The sequence below is a fragment of the Podarcis tiliguerta genome, assembly GCF_965153285.1.
Source record: "Podarcis tiliguerta genome assembly, chromosome: 1".
Taxonomy (NCBI): domain Eukaryota; kingdom Metazoa; phylum Chordata; class Lepidosauria; order Squamata; family Lacertidae; genus Podarcis; species Podarcis tiliguerta.
Genome location: NC_139534.1, coordinates 6,281,657 through 6,304,016, shown reverse-complemented (window position 1 = coordinate 6,304,016; position 22,360 = coordinate 6,281,657). Strand labels below are relative to the sequence as shown.

The 22,360-nt window shown below is 44.5% G+C and overlaps 1 protein-coding gene across 3 annotated transcripts in view; it reads left to right on the top strand.

Annotated features, from left to right (window-relative positions):
* PTH2R (parathyroid hormone 2 receptor) overlaps nucleotides 1-22,360 on the top strand; it is a 58,647-nt gene that overhangs the window by 13,947 nt on the left and 22,340 nt on the right. For all 3 annotated transcript variants that reach the window (XM_083401895.1, XM_083401894.1, XM_083401893.1), the window contains 4 exons: nucleotides 1,300-1,453; nucleotides 7,493-7,553; nucleotides 18,409-18,475; nucleotides 21,207-21,301. In XM_083401895.1, coding sequence (XP_083258021.1) covers nucleotides 1,300-1,453; nucleotides 7,493-7,553; nucleotides 18,409-18,475; nucleotides 21,207-21,301 — 377 coding nt within the window. The remainder of the gene's footprint in view (nucleotides 1-1,299; nucleotides 1,454-7,492; nucleotides 7,554-18,408; nucleotides 18,476-21,206; nucleotides 21,302-22,360) is intronic.

The following is a 22,360-nucleotide window of genomic DNA, read 5'->3' as shown; positions in this document are numbered from 1 at the left end:
AAGACAAGAAAGGCTGGTTCTGATACCAGACTGTGAGGGGTCTACTTTAGCTGATTGGAGCACAGAATTGCAGACTAGGAACTAGGAAGCCGGACAGGTGGCCCACCTTGTGCCGTATTTGTCTGCAATGATTGGCGGTGGTTTTCCAGGGCTCCAGGTGAGGGTCTCTCCCATCCCTAATGCCGGAGATTGGATCTGAGATCTTCTGCATGCAAAGTGGACGCTCTACCTCTCAGCTATGGCTCTTTCCTTGAATGCCAGAGTGAGCAGCAGTATTGGTGACAGAACAGAGAGAGAAGTTCTGATCCATTGAGAGCATTCAGGGTGGTCCCTCAAAGGTCTTCCACATGAGCAAATGTCCACAGGGAGTGTCTAGGAAGCAGCCTGACTATTGGCCCAGCCCTTTCTGCTCACCACCACCAATATGCTGTGTGTATAAAGACACATACGGCATGAACAGAAGCCCTTAATGAGCTGCAGGTTCCTGACAGGTCTGTCTGGGTATGTGAGGAAGCACGCCTTCAATTCACAGCTTTTGTGTTGCTGCAGAAACACCGATTGTGGCACTGGTGGGCAGCACAACGGCTGCAAAGGTGTCGGTCTGGTGGAAGAGGCTGCTTTTAAGTAGCTGGCAATGATTGTGTGGGTTTCTAAAGCACATAGCAGACTCCCGTTATTTTCACAACCATTACATATGACTCACAATTTAATACAGAATTGAAACAATTCTTTGTGCGGGGACGACAAAGAACAGTAAAACTTACTGAACAATGTTAGTTAACATGAGTCATAGCCTTGGCCTTGGCCTTGATGCCAAATTAATAAGGCCACTGAAACTGGAAGACTAGGATAAATATGCAAGTATACTACAGTGGTGCCCCGCAAGACGAATGCCTCGCAAGACGGAAAACCCGCTAGACGAAAGGGTTTTCCGTTTTTCAATGCACTTTGCAGGACGAATTTCCCTATGGGCTTGCTTCGCAAGATGAAAATGTCTTGTGAGTTTTGAGATTTTTTTCCGCTCCCCACCCCCTTTTTCTAAGCCGCTAAACCGCTAATAGCCTTTTAGCAGCTAATCCGCTAATCCCTTAAGCCTTTAATAGCCGCTAATAGCCGCTAAACCGCTAATAGCGCTAATCCGCTAAGCCGCTAATAGGGTTGCTTCGCAAGACGAAAAAACCGCTAGACGAAGAGACTCGCGGAACGAATTAATTTCGTCTTGCGGGGCACCACTGTATTACATTTAACTGCTTCCCTGACCACCACAACTGTGCTGCTTTGTTTTGAACCGATTGACAGGTCTGGTGCAAGATTACTGTGGTGATGTTTATTTACTTCTTGACGACCAACTACTACTGGATCTTGGTTGAAGGCCTCTATCTGCACAGCTTAATATTTGTGGCTTTCTTTTCGGATACCCAGTACCTGTGGGGCTTCATCTTAACAGGCTGGGGTAAGATACATTTGTCTCTCATTGAAGCATTGTCTTTCCATTTAAAGCTAGATTAGTGCTGTCCATTCTAACATTGACTCTTGGGCAATGCTTTTCTATTTTTTATTTTAAATTCTTTTTGCAAAACATAAAATCAGAAGGGGGTGGTTTACATATTTTTTTCAGTTTTGTAAGTTAGGTCCAAACTGGCAGTGCAATGCTGAAGATGCTTACTGAAGAAGAAGCCCCACTGTGTTCTGCAGAACTTGTTCCCAGGTAAGCGAGCAAGGATTGCAGCCAAAATAAGTTTCGCGTAGGTCCTAGTAAGAGGGACGTGGGTGGCGCTGTGGGTAAAAGCCTCAGCGCCTAGGGCTTGCTGATCGAAAGGTCGGCGGTTCGAATCCCCACGGCGGGGTGCGCTCCCGTCGTTCGGTCCCAGCGCCTGCCAACCTAGCAGTTCAAAAGCACCCTCGGGTGCAAGTAGATAAATAGGGACCGCTTACTAGCGGGAAGGTAAACGGCATTTCTGTGTGTTGCGCTGGCTCGCCAGAGCAGCGATGTCACGCTGGCCATGTGACCCGGAAGTGTCTCCGGACACCGTTGGCCCCCGGCCTCTTTGAGTGAGATGGGCGCACAACCCTAGAGTCTGTCAAGACTGGCCCGTACGGGCAGGGGTACCTTTACCTTTACCTTAGGTCTTAGTAAAATTGGTATGGGTGATACCCAGCTTAACAGTTTTGCTAGTGCCCCAGAAATGGAAGCAGGAAGAAATGCCGACCAAGGAAGAATGGAGAATGAAGTTGATGGAATATGCAGAGATGGATAAATTGACTGGGAAAATAAGGAACCAATGTGACCAGAGATTTTCCGAGGACTGGAATAAATTTACAGAATATATCAAAAATGTATGTGAGGAACAACTAACACTTGTTGGCTTTCAAGAAGCTTTGTGAAAAAGACTGATTGAAATGTTGTTTGAAAGATAGGTTAAGATTAAGAGTGATAAAGTGCAATATAAACTTAAGAAATGTGAAATGTAGTGATAATAGGGAGAATTGTCAGATAGGCTGAAGGAAGTCCAAAGATGTAAATGTTTAATGCGAATGTCAAATTTGGAAAGAATGTGTATTGGAAATTGAATAAAAATTAATTATAAAAAAACAACAACAGTTTTGCTAGTGCAAGGATAGCCACCTGTCATGGATGCTTTAGCTGAGATTCCTGCATTGCAGGGGGATGGGCTAGATGACTCCCGGGGTCCCTTCCATCTCTACAATGCTATGATTCTAAGGAGTTCTAGCTGTGCATTGGAACGCCCCACCTCTCTGTTGGGATGTGCCCAAGGGAACGGGGGCAATTGGCAGGCCCCCAGCTGGCTCCAGCCCACCGGCCGGCAGCCGGGTGAACTCCAGTCCTTGGATCAGCATGTAACTGCGACCCGAGCTTCACAAGCCATCAGAAGCTGGGCAGCCAAGCCAGCAGAGATAAGAACTCTTCGCAACAGAAGGGCAGAGAGAGGCTGTGTAAAGCGTATTTACAGGCATTTTATTCAGCATCAGGACAAAGGAAAAACATGTCTGCTCTCCTTCGTGTCCAGGCAAAAGGGCAAAAGCAAAAGCTATACACACAAACAGAAGTTCCCAGCAAGCTGTGCTGGACTGGAATGTAAACAGGCATGTGACACACAACAGTCATGCCTGCTCCTCTTAAGGTGGAACGGAATATTCTAACACTCTCCTCTCCCTGCACATGCCCTAAATTTGTTCTGGGGGAGTTCCCTCAACCCTCCAGAGCAGGACTGATGGTGCTATGACTTAAGTCACAATGATTTCAACAGGACTTAAGTGGAACGAGCATGCAGTGCAATTGAATGCATGCTTACTCAGAAGTTCAATAGGATTTTTGTTGTTGTTGTTTAGTCGTTCAGTCGTGTCCAACTCTTCGTGACCCCATGGACCAGAGCACACCAGGCACTCCTGTCTTCCACTGCCTCCCACAGTTTGGTCAAACTCATGCTGATAGCTTCGAGAACACTATCCAACCATCTTGTCCTCTGTCGCCCCCTTCTCCTTGCGCCCTCCATCTTTCCCAACATCAGAGTCTTTTCCAGGGAGTCTTCTCTTCTCATGAGGTGGCCAAAGTATTGGAGTCTCAGCTTCAGGATCTGTCCTTCCAGTGAGCACTCAGGGCTGATTTTGTTTAGAATGGATAGGTTTGATCTTCTTGCAGTCCATGGGACTCTCAAGAGTCTCCTCCAGCACCATAATTCAAAAGCATCAATTCTTTGGCGATCAGCCTTCTTTATGGTCCAGCTCTCACTTCCATACATCACTACTGGGAAAACCATAGCTTTAACTATACAGACCTTTGTTGGCAAAGTGATGCCTCTGCTTTTTAAGATGCTGTCTAGGTTTGTCATTGCTTTTCTCCCAAGAAGCAGGCGTCTTTTAATTTCGTGACTGCTGTCACCATCTGCAGTGATCATGGAGCCCAAGAAGGTAAAACCTCTCACTGCAATAGGATTTACTTCCATGTAATTAGGATTGCAGCCTTAGCCTAGATACAAATTTATTTCATGAATATTTCACAAAAGAATGTCTCCCAAATGCTAAAACTTCTAATCAGATACTCATTGTACTTAAAAAACAGTGAATTGGAGCAAAACGTTAACAATATTTATTGTTCCAACGTAACACAAACTTTAGTGAGAAATCTTTGATCTTTTACACCTCCTTGCCGTCTCAGAGTCGTATATAATTTGTCATTTTTGCTATAATGGCACTGCCCAAATCTTTTTTAAAAAATCAACCCAAAAAAGCATCAGACAGGAGACTTTATAACGTATATCAGGATCCAAATCTGATGTGTGGCAAATCGCCCATCGTCCAGCAACTCCCTCTTCCTCATCTCCTGTCCAGGATGGCCCACAGCCTTGCAGAAAGGCTTTAGGGACACAAGTCTCTGCAGGGGAGAAAACTCTTCCCTCCGTGAACTTCCTTGAGTTAACTGTCTTAGGATTCAAGCCCACCTCTGCTGCAGCAACCCTCTGGTCTCTCATTGTGGTGTAAAATCCCTTTTGTGGACTTGCCACTGAAGACAAGAGGCTCACAGGATGGTATGCTGCCTCACAGAAAAGCACTTAGAGAAGCCTACCATGTCTAGGAGAACCCTAGACCTTTTCTTCCTTACGTTCAGGACCATTCCGTCATGTGAGACCCCGGGTGCTGCCTGAAATGGTTCAGTCCAGACACAGCTTTACCACCATCAAGTGAAAACGAGGAGTCTGTTGGTCTGTAGTTTGCTAGCAGCATCCGTGTCTCATAAAGGATTGTTTGGCCTCTGTCTGCCTCGTTCTCTGTTCTATCCATGCCTCCGCGCATGTCGCAGTTCTCGCTTGTGCTTGAAGAGCTGTCTAGCTAATGAGACACTTGAGGCAGGAAGCAAACCCACTCCCTGTCTCCGCTGTGTCAGTGCTGCTGTGTGCAGGCTGGATGTGAGGGAAGTTTCTGTGCACAACTTAGACCCCGAGTGATTTACGTTAACAAGCTCCCATCAGAACTAAGGCTGCTATATTTTGTCAGGATGCAAGGCTAGGAGTTTCAAAAAATGATGTGAAGCAGGGATCGTGACTAACTGTAAGTTTTAATTCCTTTGAAAGCGAAATGCCAAATTCACCTGTTTGGGGAGGTGAGGCACACATAATAATGTGAAACTGGCTTACACTGAATCAAAATAGTGTTTGAATCTAGCAGGATAGAGGTTTATTTGATCATCACATTCCTTGCTTCTGACTATTGCCTCTGCGTAATACTTCTGAGAGACTCTGAAGCACTAACATAACCTGCAAGTTCCTGTTCTACCAGAAACAACAGATTAATTTCAATTTGCCTGGAGGCAGATTTCATTAAAGACAAATTTTAAACGCATTTCCCCCTTAAGCTTGGAGCTATTAAAGCCACAAAGTTCTGATTCAAGAGCTAAAAGATGGCAGCTTTTTTTACTCCCAAGCTCTCTTTTAAGTCATTTTAATGTTGGCAGAAGATCTTCTTTTAAAATAAACACTATTATTATATTATTCTAGGCTGGTTATAAATACCTTACTAGGAAATATGTCCTATTGAAATAAATTGAACTTATTTCCAAGTAGACTACTAGGATCAAACCATGCACCGAACAATGTCCACTAGAACTCATTTAGGTATACAGTGGTGCCTCGCAAGACGAAAAGAATCCGTTCCGTGAGTCTCTTCGTCTTGCGGTTTTTTCGTCTTGCGAAGCAAGCCAATTAGCGGATTAGCGCTATTAGCGGTTTAGCGGCTATTAGCGGCTATTAAAGGCTTAAGGGATTAGCGGATTAGCTGCTAAAAGGCTATTAGCAGCTTAGTGCCTTAGAAAAAGGGGGTGGGGAGCGAAACCCCCCCCCCAGGAATCGCAAGACATTTTCGTCTTGCGAAGCAAGCCCATAGCAAATTCGTCCTGCGAAGCACCTCCAAAACGGAAAACCCTTTCGTCTAGCGGGTTTTCCGTCTTGCGAGGCATTCGTCTTGCGGGGCACCACTGTATTTCATGTGGTTGCAAAATCTCATTGCTAGAGTTTAATTTGAAGGAGCTCTGGTTATTGGGGGAGTTTCAATATTAGCTAATGGAATTATATAATAATAAAATCCTAATATAATAACAATCTTACAGATGCCAACAACAGCCAAAATACGTAGAAAATAATTGCTGGGGTCTGTGCATCCCAAAATAAATAAGCTTTGGACAAACTCACATTTATTTTGGGAATGTTTGAAGATAAAATAATATTGGAAAACCGTTCTGTGGTATATTCATCAAATTACAGGTTATGAAATTGCTCTGAATTCAGTAGGTGTGTTATTAAATCATCAAGTGCTAAGTGACACTGATTTGGAAGAAGCGATAAATTTATTCAGTAGGCACTAAGGTGACAATTGCTCATTACTGGGGAAAAACCTCTTCCTCCTTCAGTGCCAGAGTGGTTATATAGAATAGCTATAATGATGTGCAGGTACATATCTTATCTGTTCAGACAGGAGATACCATGCAAAACAGCATTATTCAGAAATGGACCACATTCTTTCAACCAAGTGCTCAAAAAGTGGAACGAGAAGTACAAGGGGTTTGTTTCAAAGTAGGACATGGTTATAGCCCTTAAGTTTAGAGTTACCTGAAAAGGTGAGTTCTTCAAGCACTGCAATAAACATGATGATGATGAAGATGATCATGTTAGGTCACATGCCTTCTTCTCCTTTTTTGATAGCATTATATCTCTTCTTTTAAAGTAATAATTTTATAGCATTTTTTAAATCTGATATGTATGGGTTTTTATTGCCATATTTCTTGGATGTGTTTTGTTTTTGTTTTTTACCATCGGTTTGATATACACACTTTTCATGTATTTTTATGTTTTGTAGATAAAACATAGGCTCCCCCCCAAAAAAAACCTCTGTATGAAACCTCAATAGCCCTCTCACAGTTCATTAATTCTTAGCATCACGTAATCTGGAATTTTTTGGTACTCCAAAGTGCATTGATCAGAATACCCAAAATATCTTAAGTGGGTTGTATAAGGCCAAAACTGATTTTATAGATCTAATTCAGATAGTATAAAGTAGTGTACTTTAATCCGAATCATTCATCTGCACTAGAGCAGGTGTCAGGAGGCTGGCTTCTTTAAATAAACCCTAGTTAAAACCGACCATAGTTTAGGGTTCGCATGATGATATAAACTGGTTACCGCTAACTGAAATGTGAACTTAGTGGAAGAGGAGATGGGATGGGAAGCAGGTGAGCTTCAGGCTAGCTGCAATTTGTCATCAGCACAAATTGAAGGTTTTTTTGCTTGCTGTGGATAGTGACCTTTCAGACATTCTGCTTTGTTCATGGGAAAAAGGCACTGTCTGGGTTTTTTTGTGCCTGCTCTTTCTAAACGCTTCGGTTAATATCCTCTGAGTGAGCAGAAAGGCATTATAAATTATTCTTTTGTTCCTCAGGGGAAATCTGTTCTAACAGTTGGCAATGAATTTTTCATATTTGTAGGGTTTCCGGCTGTTTTCGTCGTGGCCTGGGGAGTGGTCCGAGCAACCGTGGCAGATGCAAGGTAAGGGAACACTGTCAAGAGAGTTTACTTGAGCTTTCCTTTTTTTTAATTGATGGATGACTGGCACACTGCCATTCAAGTTCTGCATATATTTTGAGTATACACTGACACAGAACTGAAGGTAGTGGTTTGAAGAAAATATATCTGCAATGCACCCGTCTGAGACGGTTAATGGAAAATGTGCTCAAGGTCCCTGTTTAGACCAGGCATCCCACATAGCCTCCATTTAAAAAAGTTTTAAACAGGCAAGTATTTTGTAATGTTATTTATTTCGTGCAAGTTATTCACTGCTTGATTGTAAAAGAGTGTGTGAGAGAAAAAAAACTATTGAAGTGGTTTACAAGAGTGGCTTGGGCAACCCACTGACTAGATAAGTGGCATTTAAATGTCAAAATTATTATTATTACATATATGTTCTATTGTAAGGGACGCGGGTGGCGCTGTGGGTAAAACCTCAGTGCCTAGGACTTGCCGATCATATGGTCAGCGGTTCGAATCCCTGCGGCGGGGTGAGCTCCCATCTTTCAGTCCCAGCTCCTGCCCACCTAGCAGTTCGAAAGCACGTCAAAGTGCAAGTAGATAAATAGGGACCGCTTTATAGCGGAAAGGTAAATGGCATTTCCGTGTGCTGCGCTGGTGCTGGTTCGCCAGAGCAGCTTCATCACGCTGGCCACGTGACCCAGAAGTGTCTGCGGACAGTGCTGGCTCCCGGCCTCTTAAGTGAGATGAGCACACAACCCTAGAGTTGGGCACGAGTGGCCCGTACGGGCAGGGGTACCTTTACCTTTACCTTTCTATTTTAAACTGTCCATATTTGATGTTGGCTCATGTATCAGTGTGAACTACCCTGGAATCATTTGGTAAAGGGTAAAGGGACCCCTGACCATTAGGTCCAGTCGCGGACGACTCTGGGGTTGCGGCGCTCATCTTGCTTTATTGGCCAAGGGAGCTGGCATACAGCTTCCAGGTCATGTGGCCAGCATGACTAAGTTGCTTCTGGCGAACCAGAGCAGCACACAGAAACGCTGTTTACCTTCCCGCCGTAGCGGTACCTATTTATCTACTTGCAATTTGACGTGCTTTCAAACTGCTGACAACTACGTAATTGCTATAACTTTTTTGTTAATTCTGATCCCTTCAAAAACCAGATTGCAGGTAGCTACGTAGAACAATGGCACTATAAAACAAATTTATAGTAATTTTATTAAATGTTTTTTTCAATCTGGGTTTTTGAAAACTGTAGCCCGGTTTTTAAAATTTAATTCTTCCCCTGTTCTGTTCTGAACATTGAAAGGGGAAGGGGCTCCTTCACCTTTGATTGTTGTGTCGAAGAGAACTTCAGGCAGGCTTAGCTTGCCTTTCAAGACACAGAGGCTGAAATTCCCTCTTCTGTTAAGGTTGCAAAAGCCCTCTCCTCTTTTGCATCTGGAGCACCCTATTTATCTGGAGCACCGGGACGCGGGTGGCGCTGTGGGTTAAAGCCTCAGTGCCTAGGACTTGCCGATCACATGGTCGGCGGTTCGAATCCCCGCGGCGGGGTGCGCTCCCGTCGTTCGGTCCCAGCGCCTGCCAACCTAGCAGTTCGAAAGCACCTCTGGGTGCAAGTAGATAAATAGGGACCGCTTACTAGCGGGAAGGTAAACGGCGTTCCGTGTGCTGCGCTGGCTCGCCAGATGCAGCTTGTCACGCTGGCCACGTGACCCGGAAGTGTCTGCGGACAGCGCTGGCTCCTGGCCTATAGAGTGAGATGAGTGCACAACCCTAGAGTTTGGTAAGACTGGCCCGAATGGGCAGGGGTACCTTTACCTTTACCTATTTAAATGTCACAGCAATATGTTTATCTCATTTGGAGCGGTGAGATATATTTCACTTATTGCAGATTTGTTTCTTTCCAACCCCTCAGACAGATCTTTGAGCAGTGGTGCTTTCTGAATGCACTTGGCTTGAGTTGCCTCGACTGGGGGCTTATCCAAACTTCCTCTTCCCTGGCTGCTTTCCCCCTCGGTAAAACTGCTCTTTGGCGAGGTTTCCATGGATTGCTGTTTGTTCCGATTTAGCACCAAAGAGTGGACTTTCCCGGGGAAAGCAGCGGGGCAAAGGCAAAACCCCTCACACCCCTGCTTTCTAGGCCTGGGGCGAGTGGAAGCGTAGAGCCCTTAAGCATGCTGGCAATGTTTTATACTGGGGGAAATTATCCCAGTCACACACCCCTTGCTCCCCACTTCTCCTCACCAACCGCTTATTGCTGACACTCGGTTTTCTTATTTATCGCCACCACCACCCGCTTGACATGTGGGGGAAACTTGTGGCTCCTGATCCAGCTGAAGACCACACTAAAAGAGGGCAATCATATCATTCTACCTGGATCAGGAGGCACAAAGGTGGGGCTTTGAGGCAGTTTTTTGTTTGCCATTATATTCAGCGAGATGGCTATCAAAGGTGCAATCCTGCCAGAGTTAAGCAATATGAAATTCCACCTTACTTCATTTATATCCCTCTTTTTCTCTGCTGTGTGACTCAAGATTCTGTACCTTGAGCATGCTCCTGTCTAGGACTGATCACACCCGGAGCTACTTAGAGTCAGAAAGGCTGTTGCATCATTTGCTGGAAGGCCATGAGACCACTGATTAAAATACGAAATTTAAGGATCCCATACTTAAACCTCTGCCACTTAAATCAATGGTGCCTAACAGTGCTTCATTAGGGCTGTAATGTGTCCAAGTCCATTCCTTCTCTCTCTCAGATTTGCCTCACAGAGATAATAAATTAGCAAATATCTGGAGAAAATTATAGAAAGCTCCCTAAGGATCTTTCTATAATGTATGATCAGCCAGAAGTCCTGCTGATATAAAAAATTGGCACTTGCTAGACTGGATTGCTTTGAGAAGGAAAAACTTTTTATTTCTCTCTTTAAAAAGAGAGCAAGATAACTGGTCATAAGGATAATTAATTCTTTTTCACAGGCCAGGCTCCTTGCTTGGACAGCCTTCTAGAGTGAGCTGCAGGCTACAGACAGATGCTCTTATCTATCAGCAGCTGAGGTTTCTGAGGACAAATAGCTTAGAATCATTGAACCACAGAATGGTAGAGTTGGAAGGGACCCTGTGGGCCATCTAGTCTAACCCCCTGCAATGCAGGAAATCTCAGCACACAGTCTCCCATCCAATGTGAAACCACACCAGACCCTGCTTAGCTTTGCAAATGTGCCAGCAGTTTTGTTCCTTGCCTCCGGTCCTCCAACTAGAGGGGAAAGGCCTTAGGATGGCAGGTCGGAATCAAGAGTTGAGCCCAGCCTGAAGAGAAGGCAGCCTTGTCGCCTGCTGCTTTGTGCTGCAGTAACACACCCCTGTGCTCTCAGCCATCATGCGTATTATTGAAGTACGTGCAGAGAGCCCCTTCACACACTGGCCAGGGATGCAAACAATGGGCATAAGCCCCCTTGTATGTTTAAATAGATAGATTCCTGCTCAGTTTGCTTGTTCTCACTTTGTCACCAGTTAACATTAAAAAGTCACAATTGCTCTGATTGCTCCTACTAGTTTTCCTTCTGTGGGCCTTCCTAACCTCAGGGGAGAATGATTTCCACCCCCTCCACCACCCCTTTTTGTAATTAAGGTTATTTTTTAAGGGAAATGACTGCTGTGCACACATTTTGTTGTTGTTGTTTAGTTGTTTAGTCGTGTCCAACTCTTCGTGACCCCATGGACCAGAGCACGCCAGGCACTCCTGTCTTCCACTGCCTCCCGCAGTTTGGTCAAACTCATGTTGGCAGCTTCGAGAACACTATCCAACCATCTCGTCCTCTGTCGTCCCCTTCTTCTTGTGCCCTAGTGCCCTCCATCTCCTTGTGCCCTCCATCTTTCCCAACATCAGGGTCTTTTCCAGGGAGTCTTCTCTTCTCATGAGGTAGCCAAATGTATTGCAGTCTCAGCTTCAGGATCTGTCCTTCCAGTGAGCACTCAGGGCTGATTTCCTTCAGAATGGATCAGTTTGATCTTCTTGTAGTCCATGGGATTCTCAAGAGTCTCCTCCAGCACCAGAATTCAAAAGCATCAATTCTTCGGCGATCAGCCTTCTTTATGGTCCAGTTCTCACTTCCATACATCACTTTGAAAGGGTGGTGGTGGTGGAGGAATAATCTGAGTTTAGGGCTGTAGTACACCCCCCCCCCCCCGCTTTTCCCTGCACCAAATAACCCACCCACCCAGTTCTACTTCTCCTGCTCCATATATTCCATTGCAGTGATTTTTGAGTTGAAAGAGCAGGCTCGCCCATATGCTACACTTAATGAACATTGTGTGCAAATTAGCTGGTGGTTTATCAAAAAAGAAAATGAAAAAGAGAGGGGATTTAAATCGGCCAGCCATTAACTGTTCTCGGCACTCAGAAAGGTGTTTTTTGTCTCCTTTCCCGCTTCCTGAGCTCCAGCAGCGGCTAACAAGCAGCTGATATAAATCCCCTCTTTTCCTTTTCCTTTAAAGCACCCATTAACTAATTTGCACACGGTAGCCATTCCTCCTCTCCATTTATTTCCCACTGCTGGAAATTTACCCGATCGCTTACTAAAGTGAAACGGTGAGGAGGTGGAGAAAGAGGAGTTGCCGAAAGAGAATGGGGCGAAAGCTGAGCGAGGGGCCTACCGCCTCCTGTGTGGGATGTGGCATTGGCACATGATCTCTGGCTGTTTGGGGCTTTCCATGGATCCAAAAGCCCTGGAGAAGTCTGGGACAGCACTGAGAAGCATAGTGCGATAGGACTGCACCCAGCAGCCCTATGTTGCTCAGAGCACCAGCTAGCATTTACCAGGAGGTGCCAGGGCAGGCATCAACGATGGGCTTTGGGACTTTGGGGCCCTGGCAGTGCCCAGGGATGTCAGCTGCTGACAGTGGGTGGTATGTGCCCAAGTAGATAGAAAATGGAAATCCCCTGACTATCCCATTGCAGATACCTGTTGCCACAAGGCAGACCGAGACAGTGTTAGCATTTCACTCCTCCCATTGCAAGGATCATCGGATCCTCTTGTTTACTTTCTGTTCTGTGAGAAAGGAAGCCTCTCTGTGTGACTTCCATCTCTGGTATTATTGTACTTTTTCTTTCTGCTCTGTCTTGCGACGAGACAGGATATCTGTATGAGGGCTGCTCCTTTCAGACGTGTTCATTATGTTCTTTAATCTGTTATTAGTAGAAATATTTCTACTAATTACAGATTAAAGAACTTAATAAACATTATGAGGAGGTGAGGAGGTATCTGGGCTGCTTTACTGTTAAGTGGTGGGTGAACATATCAGATAACACAGCGATTCTTCAAACAGCTCTTCTTTATTCGGAGGCCAGAACAGAACTGAACTGAAGGGCTCAGTCAGCCTGCTTATATAGAGCTTCAGTACCTCGTTACTGTAACAGCTTTCTAAAACTATCCAATCACTGAACGTCACTTTTGATCCTTCATTTGCATACAAACTATCCAATCACTGAATGGCACTTTCGATCCTTCATTTGCATAACTATCTACAGTATCCCCCTGCTGGCCTAGGGTGAGAACTTCAGTACATAACATTTACTATGCTAAGACCGGGTGCTCACAAGAGAGCAGCTGTGAGTCCCAGAACACCAGGACCCCTTCCCAAGAACGCTGCGTAGCTGTTCCAGTTGCCCAGTTGTGTTCCATTAGGCAGTTGCCTCAGGTGGCAGAATCCAAGGGTGCTTCTGCGGGCGTGCCCTTACCCCACTGCTCCCACTGGGATCTCCCAATCTGTGCGCCCGCGAAGACTGTTGTGAGGTTGTACCAGAACCTGGAAGTTGCAGCTGTTTGTCCCCAGCAGGAGCGCCAGGGTTCTGCCCAACATTGTGGGTGCTCATTGAGTGTGTGTTGTGGCTGCAGCTCCGGTGGCTGACATCTGGACAGCTAGATGGGTGCTGATGGGCAGCCAGCCTGGTGGGCGTCACTTACTCCCCCCTCCCCAAATCCTCCAGATGTGTGCCCAGGCACCAGCTTCCAGGAACGGGGCGGGGCACCCTCACCCTCCCTTTCCCTGTGATGCAGGGGCCTTGGGCTGCCTGCCCACCCACCGGGCACCCGCAGTGGAAATTTTGTGAGTGCCTAATCACAAAATTAAGAATAAGACCAACAGAAGATAAAGTAAAGTGGAGGTACAATTATGAAGAAGATCTCCAGAAGGGACATGGAAATGAGTTAAGAGCCTCGGACATAAGATCACCTGGTTGATGGACTAGATGGGACAGACAGAAAGGACTGACAGAACTCGGGACCAGGATGAAGAGATGGTGGATGAAGTTTGGCAGAATTTTTTTTGAAAAAAAAATCTTAGAGAAGTATTGTAAGATTAATGATTGTTAGGAGAATCTTGGAATGAAACTACTAGGCTTTAGTAGAAATGTTATAAGGAGTTATGTATAAATAACTTTGTGAATGTTAAGGTTTTTTCTTTTTAGGGTGAGATATGGTTAAAACAAATTAAGATAATTAAAGGACAGAATATAGTGAAAGATGGAAAGGATTAGCTGAGAAAATTTAATAATTAGAATACAAAAGAGGGAGGTGTGAGGAGGTCAAGGAAATAAGTTAAAGAAGATAAGAATGTGGAACTATTGGATTTGTTTTTAAATTTATTCTTTTTTGCTATTAATTTTGATGTCGGTGTATTGTGTTATCTTTTTTATTCTTTTTTTCCCTTTTTCTTATTTTTTATTGATCTGTATTGTTAATTCTGTTTGTTTGCTGTTTTTCTTTTTCTTTCTTTTCTTTTGTAACTTTAAATTCCCAATAAATATTATTTTATTTTTTAAAAAAAGGAAATTTTGTGAGTGCCAAGGCCTCCAGGGACCCCCAGGGATGGTGCCTATGTTCCCCAATAAGTAAAGCTTGGTTGGGGGTGGCAAGTGGGGGGTGAGCAATGTGCACACTGTCTGCCCAGGGCAGCACCTTCCCTCTTCACCTTCGGCATTGGATCATGCCCCTGTTAAATGTTTTCTTGCAGAGTATCAATGCATCCTGGGGAAGGAAACTATAAGAATACAAGAATACATTATGAGCAAAAGTACTCTTTTAGCAGTAATAATAGTTCTTCTCGCTGTTACAGTGCTCCAAAGATCCCTCTGGAGACAGAACTATGCTAGAAAAGCTTAACCTTATACAAAATTATTAATCAGACAACTCACCCCTAATGAGCAATTACTAGCTAGTGGATGTGATGTGTCCTCAATTTCTTCTTCATTATGTGAAGAAAGTGTTGCATTTCCTTGCTGTGAACCAACCCCTCTCTGGTTTCTCTTCAGATCAAATAAATCTTTCGCCTCTTTCACCTGTTGAGGTTTAAACTAAATGCTGTTTGCTTAAAAAGAAATGTTTCAGGCTTTTAAATTGCTCTGAAATGTTCAGCTACCACAAGCCAGCGGGCACAAAATTCAGTCAGTGCAGGCGGGTTGCAGGCCTGCTGTATTTGGTCTCTCTCCTTCTGTGAACGAGAAGGGCATGATCACACAGAAGTTGTTCTTCTAGGGCACAGCTGGTATATGTAAGAGAAACTACAGTGGTACCTTGGTTCTCAAACTTAATGTGTTCTGGAAGTCCATTCCAAAACCAAGGCGTGCTTTCCCATAGAAAGTAATGCAAAATTGATTACCGTATTTTTCGCTCTATAGGACGCACTTTTTCCCCTCCAAAAATTAAGGGGAAATGTGTGTGCGTCCTATGGAGCGAATGCAGGCTCCTTGGCTTCAGCGATAGCAATGCGAAGCCTCCAAAGCGCAGAAGGAGGGAAGGCTTCAGGCAGCTATCCCTGAAGCCTTTGGAGCACAGCGGGACCTCGCGCTGCTCTCCAAAGGCTTCGGGTTCCTTTTGCTTAAGCCGGGAGAGCAAGACTCTCCTGGCTTCAGCAGAGAGGGAGAGCTGCGCAGCGCCCCTTCAGCCAAGTGGGAGGAGAAATGGAAGGGGCTCCGTTTCTCCTGCCGCTTTGCTGAAGGGGCGCTGAGCAGAGAGGGGGAGAATTTTTTTTCCTTGTTCTCTGAAACAAGGTGTGTCCTATGGTCGGGTGCGTCCTATAGAGCGAAAAGTATGGTAATCTGTTCCAGACTTTTAAAATCAACCCCTAAAACAGCAATTTTACATGAATTTTACTATCTCATGAGACCATTGATCCATGAAATGAAAGCAATAAACAATGTACTGCAGTCACACAATCAATCAGTAGCTGAACTGGGTTTCACACAGTCACAAAAACAAAACAAAACCAGCTGCAAAAACAAAAACGCAAAATAAATAGCAAAAACAGACAGACCTCAGCGTAACACTCAAAATGGAAGTGTGGCACTCAAATCAGAAGCGTAACACTCAAAACGGAAATGTAACACTCAAAACAGAGCACATTTGGCTTCTGAAGAAAGTTCGCAAACTGGAACACTTTCTTCCAGGTTTGCAGTATTTGGGTTCCAAGTTGTTTGAGAACCAAGGTACCACTGTATATTGCTCTAGTATTTATATGTCTGGATTCATAATCCATTAGCTTCCAGACCTAGTTCGAAGTCCTGGCTCTTAGCTTTAAAGCCCTAACCAGCCAACATCTTCCATATCTCATAAAGCTTCTTCTCCATTTATTTGTGGTTAGTCTTTAGAGAAGGTCGTCAGGGCCTTCTCTGCTGTGGCACCTACCCTTTGGAACACCCACCTCCAGATCATTAAATTTGCTCCTTCCTTGGGCAGTTTCAACCACAGGCGAAAACTTTAATTTGCTATGGCGATTGCCAGAGCTTGGCAAGAGAGCAGGTTTCAGTCTTTTGCCTCTGTGTTTGATTTTACAGGGCTGGTTCTAGTATGCCATTATTGGACCTTAATGTGTGGCGCTGGCTGCCATTTGCAGCCTGGAACTGTAAGCGCTTTCTAGCCTCGTAATCTCCATTTGCAAACACTGGAGGTGGGTGCAAGCTACAATGTGAGTAAGAATGTGCTCAAAGAGGCTTGCCCATCTTGGATTGGGGCTATTTTAATGATTCAGTAAGCAAGGAGCCTCACCTTTCTGAGCACTCTCAAACACCCACACCATCCCTAAAAAAAGCCCAGTTCTATTTGTTCAGCCTTTTGCTACAGGTGTTGGATGGGGTTAAAACAAAAGTTCTGTTTCAGCTGCAAAATGCCTCTTTTCAGCTCCACTAAGCACTTGGAGAATGCCAGCATTTCAATGGGATACCGATCCAGTGAGATCCCTGGGCCAGCCAACCGATGCTGCTCCTCTGTATATGACAGTCACGTTTGCCACAATGGCTGGAAGTCACCCAGGGGTTTTGCAGCAAATGATTTTAAAAGAGAACTTTCTTTTAGCATTTTTCACATTTTTCACAGAAATGAATTTTTGAGTCGGGGATTCGTTTCCTGTCAATATGAGACCCTATTGTATGCTCTTCGCTCCTGTGCTGTGCTGGAAATCTGGAATGGGGAGCCTGTAGTTGTTAAGTTGTGGGTGAACCTATCAGACGACACAGCGATTCTTCAAACAGCTCTTGTTTTTTCACAGGCCAGAACAGAACTGAACTGAAGGGTTCAGCCAGCCTGCTTATATAGAGTTCCACTAGAACGCAACAGTAACCATTTTCTGTAACTATCCAATCACTGAACGTCACTTTCAATCCTTTATTTGCATATGTGGACCTGAGTGAAAACTATTTACAGTATCCCCCTGCTGGCCCAGGGTGAGAACTTCAGTACATAACAGTAGCTATTCAGATATTGGACTCCACCTCCCATCTTCCCCAAACAGCATGTCCAGTGGCCAGGGATTGTGGGAATTGTAGTCTGATAACATCTAGGGTTTCAGGCTCCCCATTTCTGTCCTAGGGGCAGATCTTCAAAGCAGTCTCGTAACTGAGAAATGGGGGTGTTTCTTTTTGCTAGGGTACTGCTTTGAAGACATGATCCCAGGAAAAATTAAGTTGGAAGTAAAAGCTTGCTTTTGGAAGAGATCCCTCGCAGGGAGCAGGCCTCAGTTTATTTGAGGACATCTTTGTGAAGGACGGACCAGCCCGGAAACCTTTTCCACCTTGGGTTTTGCTCTACAAGCCTGTGATGTTTGCATCTGCTTCTTGGTTGCCAAACTCCTGAACCTTGTTTCTAGGCCTGCTGCCTTCTTTGCTAGGACTTCAGGACAAGGCAAATACCTCTTTATTTTAAAGGCTTGTAAACACTGACAACCTTTGAAATTATCCTGCCAAACTTTGAAATTATTTTAAGCTGCTGTTTTGTTTGTCTTTTTTTGTATTACAAAACAAAGAACAAACTATTTAATGAGCTGTCCTGGGAATGCTGACCGGTCATTGAAAGGCAGGACATAAATGTTTGAAATATAAAAATAAAAAACCCAACCCAATAAATTGAATGTGGCATTTAGGCTCAGAAGACTATGATTAAGCCTAGTTCTCACAAAAAAGATGGTGTGAGCAGCATGTTACTGGGCTTTATTGCTTTATAATTCAAGTGGTTTATTTATGCCCTCCCCTACCCTGAAGTAGCATAGTCGGAGTGGGGGCCCATTTACATCATTATTTTGCTGTTTCCAAGAACTGGGCCTCATCTTCATAATCTTTAGCTCTTGAATGGGTTGCCTTGAATTGTAATGAGAGTGGCAATTTCCACCCTGCGTGATACTCATTTGTTACTGCTCCCCAAAATCTGCATTTGTTTGTTAATAGTGAAGAATCTTAAAGCCGATTTTGTAAAAAGCCTGACATGCTTATTCTGTGCACCCTCCATAATTAATAGAGCCTTACACAACTATGGAAAGAATATACTGTTTGGCCACTTATTCCTGCTCTGTTGATTGATGTAGAAATGTTCTTGATTTCGCAGGTGCTGGGAACTCAGTGCTGGAGACATAAAATGGATTTACCAAGCTCCAGTTTTAGTAGCGATTGGGGTAGGATTATTCATATGTATTTATTTTTAGTGAACATTGAAAATAGCCTCTGTCTATCCATAATTGATGGCAGTAGTTCAGGGGGTGATGTGAACAACCAGTACAAAGAAGAGATAGGGAGCCATGCAATTTCTGCATCTTCCCATGATTCTTACTGGTGGGGGATTCTTCAGTGGTGGGGGGTGGGGGGGTGGGGGTGACATCCCACCATCCCAGGGTCCTGATGAGGGAAGACTCATTGAAATCCTTACTTTTCTCCCTTTTTGGTGTTGTTTCTTAAAGGGAACTTGAGACAAGGTTTATTTTAAATCATTGCTCTAGAAGTTACACGGGTGGTGGTGGGGAAAACAGGAAGAGATTTCTCCTCGTTCACTGCACCACCATGACCAGCAAAAGCTTCATCTGCTGATCTCTGCCCTGCTGTGGTCAGTAGCAATACCAACAAGGGCAAGGTGTCCTTGTTATGGAAACAGGCTGGGTCAGCTTGAATGGCCTCTTTTTAAAATAAATAAATAAATTTTATTGTTAAAATAATTCAACATTAATACACATACAAACATACATTTCATACAACATACCTACATACATACAACATACCTACAACATACCTACACTCAATCCCACAGATAATTCCCATCACCATCCACCACCCCTCACCCTTTGTGTTAGACTTCCAATCTACTCAATTGCAATTTCTTTCCACTTCTATTACTTTTTACCACACACCTTTAACCTAATTTCATGCTTCTATTTCTATCACACATTGTTATCCATCTTATTTAGTATTCCAATATTTGAAACGAAACTTGTTTATTCTAATAGGAGTTCTGATTTTTCAGTATAGTTTTGCAAGTATCTTTTAAACACCTTCCAGTCCCTGTCTGCCTTCTCTTTTGAGATCCTTCCAATTTCTCCCATTGTTTTGGATATATTGTAGTACTCCAATAATTTGGCAAGCCACTCTATCTTTGTTGGTACAGTACCACTTTTCCAATTTTTCGCAATCAATAGCCTTGCAGCTACTGTTGCGTATAAATATAAGGTCTTGTCTTCTTCCTTTAGGCTTCCTGGTACTATTCCCAATAAAAAACCTTCTGGTGTTTTCCTAAATGAATATCTGAACATTTTTTTCATTTCGTTATATACTGTTTCCCAAAATTGTTTGATGTTTAAACAATTCCACCATATTTGTATCATAGTACCTTTTCCAGTGTTGCATCGCCAGCAGACATCGCTACAATTTTTTTGAATGGCCTCTCTTCCCGCTTGCTTGAGGCTCGCTGTGGTCTGTTTTGGCAGGACTGTGCTGCAGGTCTATTAATATCTGATTGCAGGATATTTGTAGCTTGGGTTATGTTGGCCCTGACCTGCCATTTGCTTTTAGGCTACAATCTGGACTTGCATCCTGGACATAGCTGTCAACCATCCCTTATTTGGCGGGAAACTCCCTTATCCCAGCGCCGTTTCCCGCTGCTGTTCCTTATTGATGATGTCCCTTAAATTTCCCGGGTTTCAAAGGAAGCAGCTCCTCTCCCTCCCTCCCTGCCGGCCAGGGAGGAGGGAGGCTCCAACTGTGTTGCTTGGCTGCGTTGCTCACCCAATAAGGAGTCTAAGGAATGACTGGGGGTGGAGCTTGCATGCCTTGTGCCGATCAAATCGGCCGCGTTGCCTGGGAACTCGCCTTTGCTCAGCGCTTCCCAGCGCAGAGGTGATGGTGGTTTTCCTTGCTGCATCCCCTTTGCCGGGTTGCTGCGCTGTGGGAACCACCGCTTGAGGCTTTGTTTGGCTGCTGGCTGGGCTTTCTGCCTTTGGCTCGGAGGGGCTCAGAAGTTGAACATACCTGTGCTCAGAATTGGATGGATATGTCATCAACGGCCCACTCACCCTTGCCTTGGGAAAAGGTCTGTCTGGAGCGGGGGCACATGGTGGGGGAAAAGGAAAGGAGCTGGTTGAGTACAATGGCGGGTGGCGATCTCGTGGGAGGGGGGACTTTTGGATTTGTTGTGGAGGCTCCTTTGATTGACTGTTATGGGGGAAAGGAAAGGAGCTGGTTGACTAAAATCCCTTATTTTGGCTGCTGATCCCTTATTTTCGAGGCTGCTGGTCCCTTATTTTCAAATCTGTAAGTTGACAGCTATGATCCTGGACTATTAACGGACGCTACCCAGGGAGCGTCCCTAACTGCATCTGTTGGAGAGGCGTATTCTCACTCAATGCCTTATTGAGTTTCTGTGCTGCTCATTCCAGTTTTCCACTTCACACATTAGCCCATGGGCATGATGCCAAGTCAAGGGAAGGGGGGTGGACTGGGAAGAAACTGGGGAAGGTTAAATGCTGTAATGTCGGGAACTGGGCAGTTTGGAGCCTGGGCTTGTCAGCCTGGATTGGCTTAATGATGTAATCATCTCAACAGAAATGGAAACGAATGGAGAATCACGTCCTGGTCCTAAATTCCAGATACCCTCAAAACCTTCCAGTTATCAGAGGCAGATTTAGGGCAGCACAGACAGGTGCCAAGCTGACTGGGGGGTGGGCACTACAGGGCACCACAACTATGACTTAGTGCAGGTGTAAAATAGAAAGAATGGGGGGGGGGAGGATTTTGACCTTGCACAGGGCACTGCTGAAACTTGAAAGACCAAAGTCTGCCCCTGCCGGTATAGAGGCAAGCAGTTGACATATCTAAAGGGATAGTGGGAATAATAACACACACCTGTAAACTGTTTTACAGCTGAACTTTATTCTGTTCCTCAATACTGTACGGGCTCTGGCGACAAAAATTTGGGAGACAAATGCTGTTGGCTACGATGTAAGGAAGCAATATAGGTAAGCCTCTACTAAATTAAGTTGTGTCTTTGTTTTCCAGTTGCCCCCAGTTCTGAGGAACTGTCAGAATGCAATGCTACTTCTGAATACGTCAAGGGCTATAACTTATTTCTTATGCTGAAAACATCTCCAGAGAAAATACTAGTTTTGCGAACTCCCCATATGAATAATTCACTTCTTCAATGTATATATTAATGTAACTTATATGCTAATTGATTTCATCATTCCCAGAGGCATCCAGCTCCCAGAGGCATCCAGCTCAAACATCACTTATCATAATTTTAAATCAGATGCATATATATTTATATGAAGATTTTTCAAGTATGAATTAGGAATATAATCAATATTTGTCAGCTGTTTACTTCTGATGTGAGGCAGATTTCAAGAAGGCTGAAAAAGGAGAGCTGTTTAAAAATTGGCTAGAAGCATTTTTAAAATAGAATACTTCTCCACTCATCTTAAGCACCTCAACCCTCCCTGAGCATAAACTCCTTAATGTGAGTGTTATCCTGGGCTGAAGTATTCAGCTCTGACCTTTCTTGGAGAGGGAGGGAATAGCTTCTATAGATATCTGTCACTTTTAGAGGTGGTGAGCCTTTCTTTTAACTGATGAAAAAGGGATTTGCCAGAGGTTCAGGTGGTGGCTGAACTGCAACAAAAAGGCAGCCCTGCGGTGTCTGTAATTGAGAATGGCCCCGTGGGAATGACACTGCCTTGTTCTATATCATGGGGGCATTCTTGGTTGGTTGGTTGGTTGGTTGGTTGGTGTTTTCAAAGATGGCTGGTAAGACTTAAAAGGCCGAAGTTTGATATTAAGATGGTGGTCTTATTCAGGATGCCAGGATGCTCACATAGAGATCCAGCCTTAACTGAACCAGTATGGTATAGTTACCATGTGCCTGACCAGAAGTGGGAAGACTCAGGTGCAAATCTTCACTCAGCCATGAGGCTCACTGAGGTGGCCTCAAACCATCTACAGTGGTACCCCGCAAGACGAATGCCTCGGAAGATGAAAAACTCGCTAGACAAAAGGGTTTCTCGTTTTCTGAGGTGATTCGC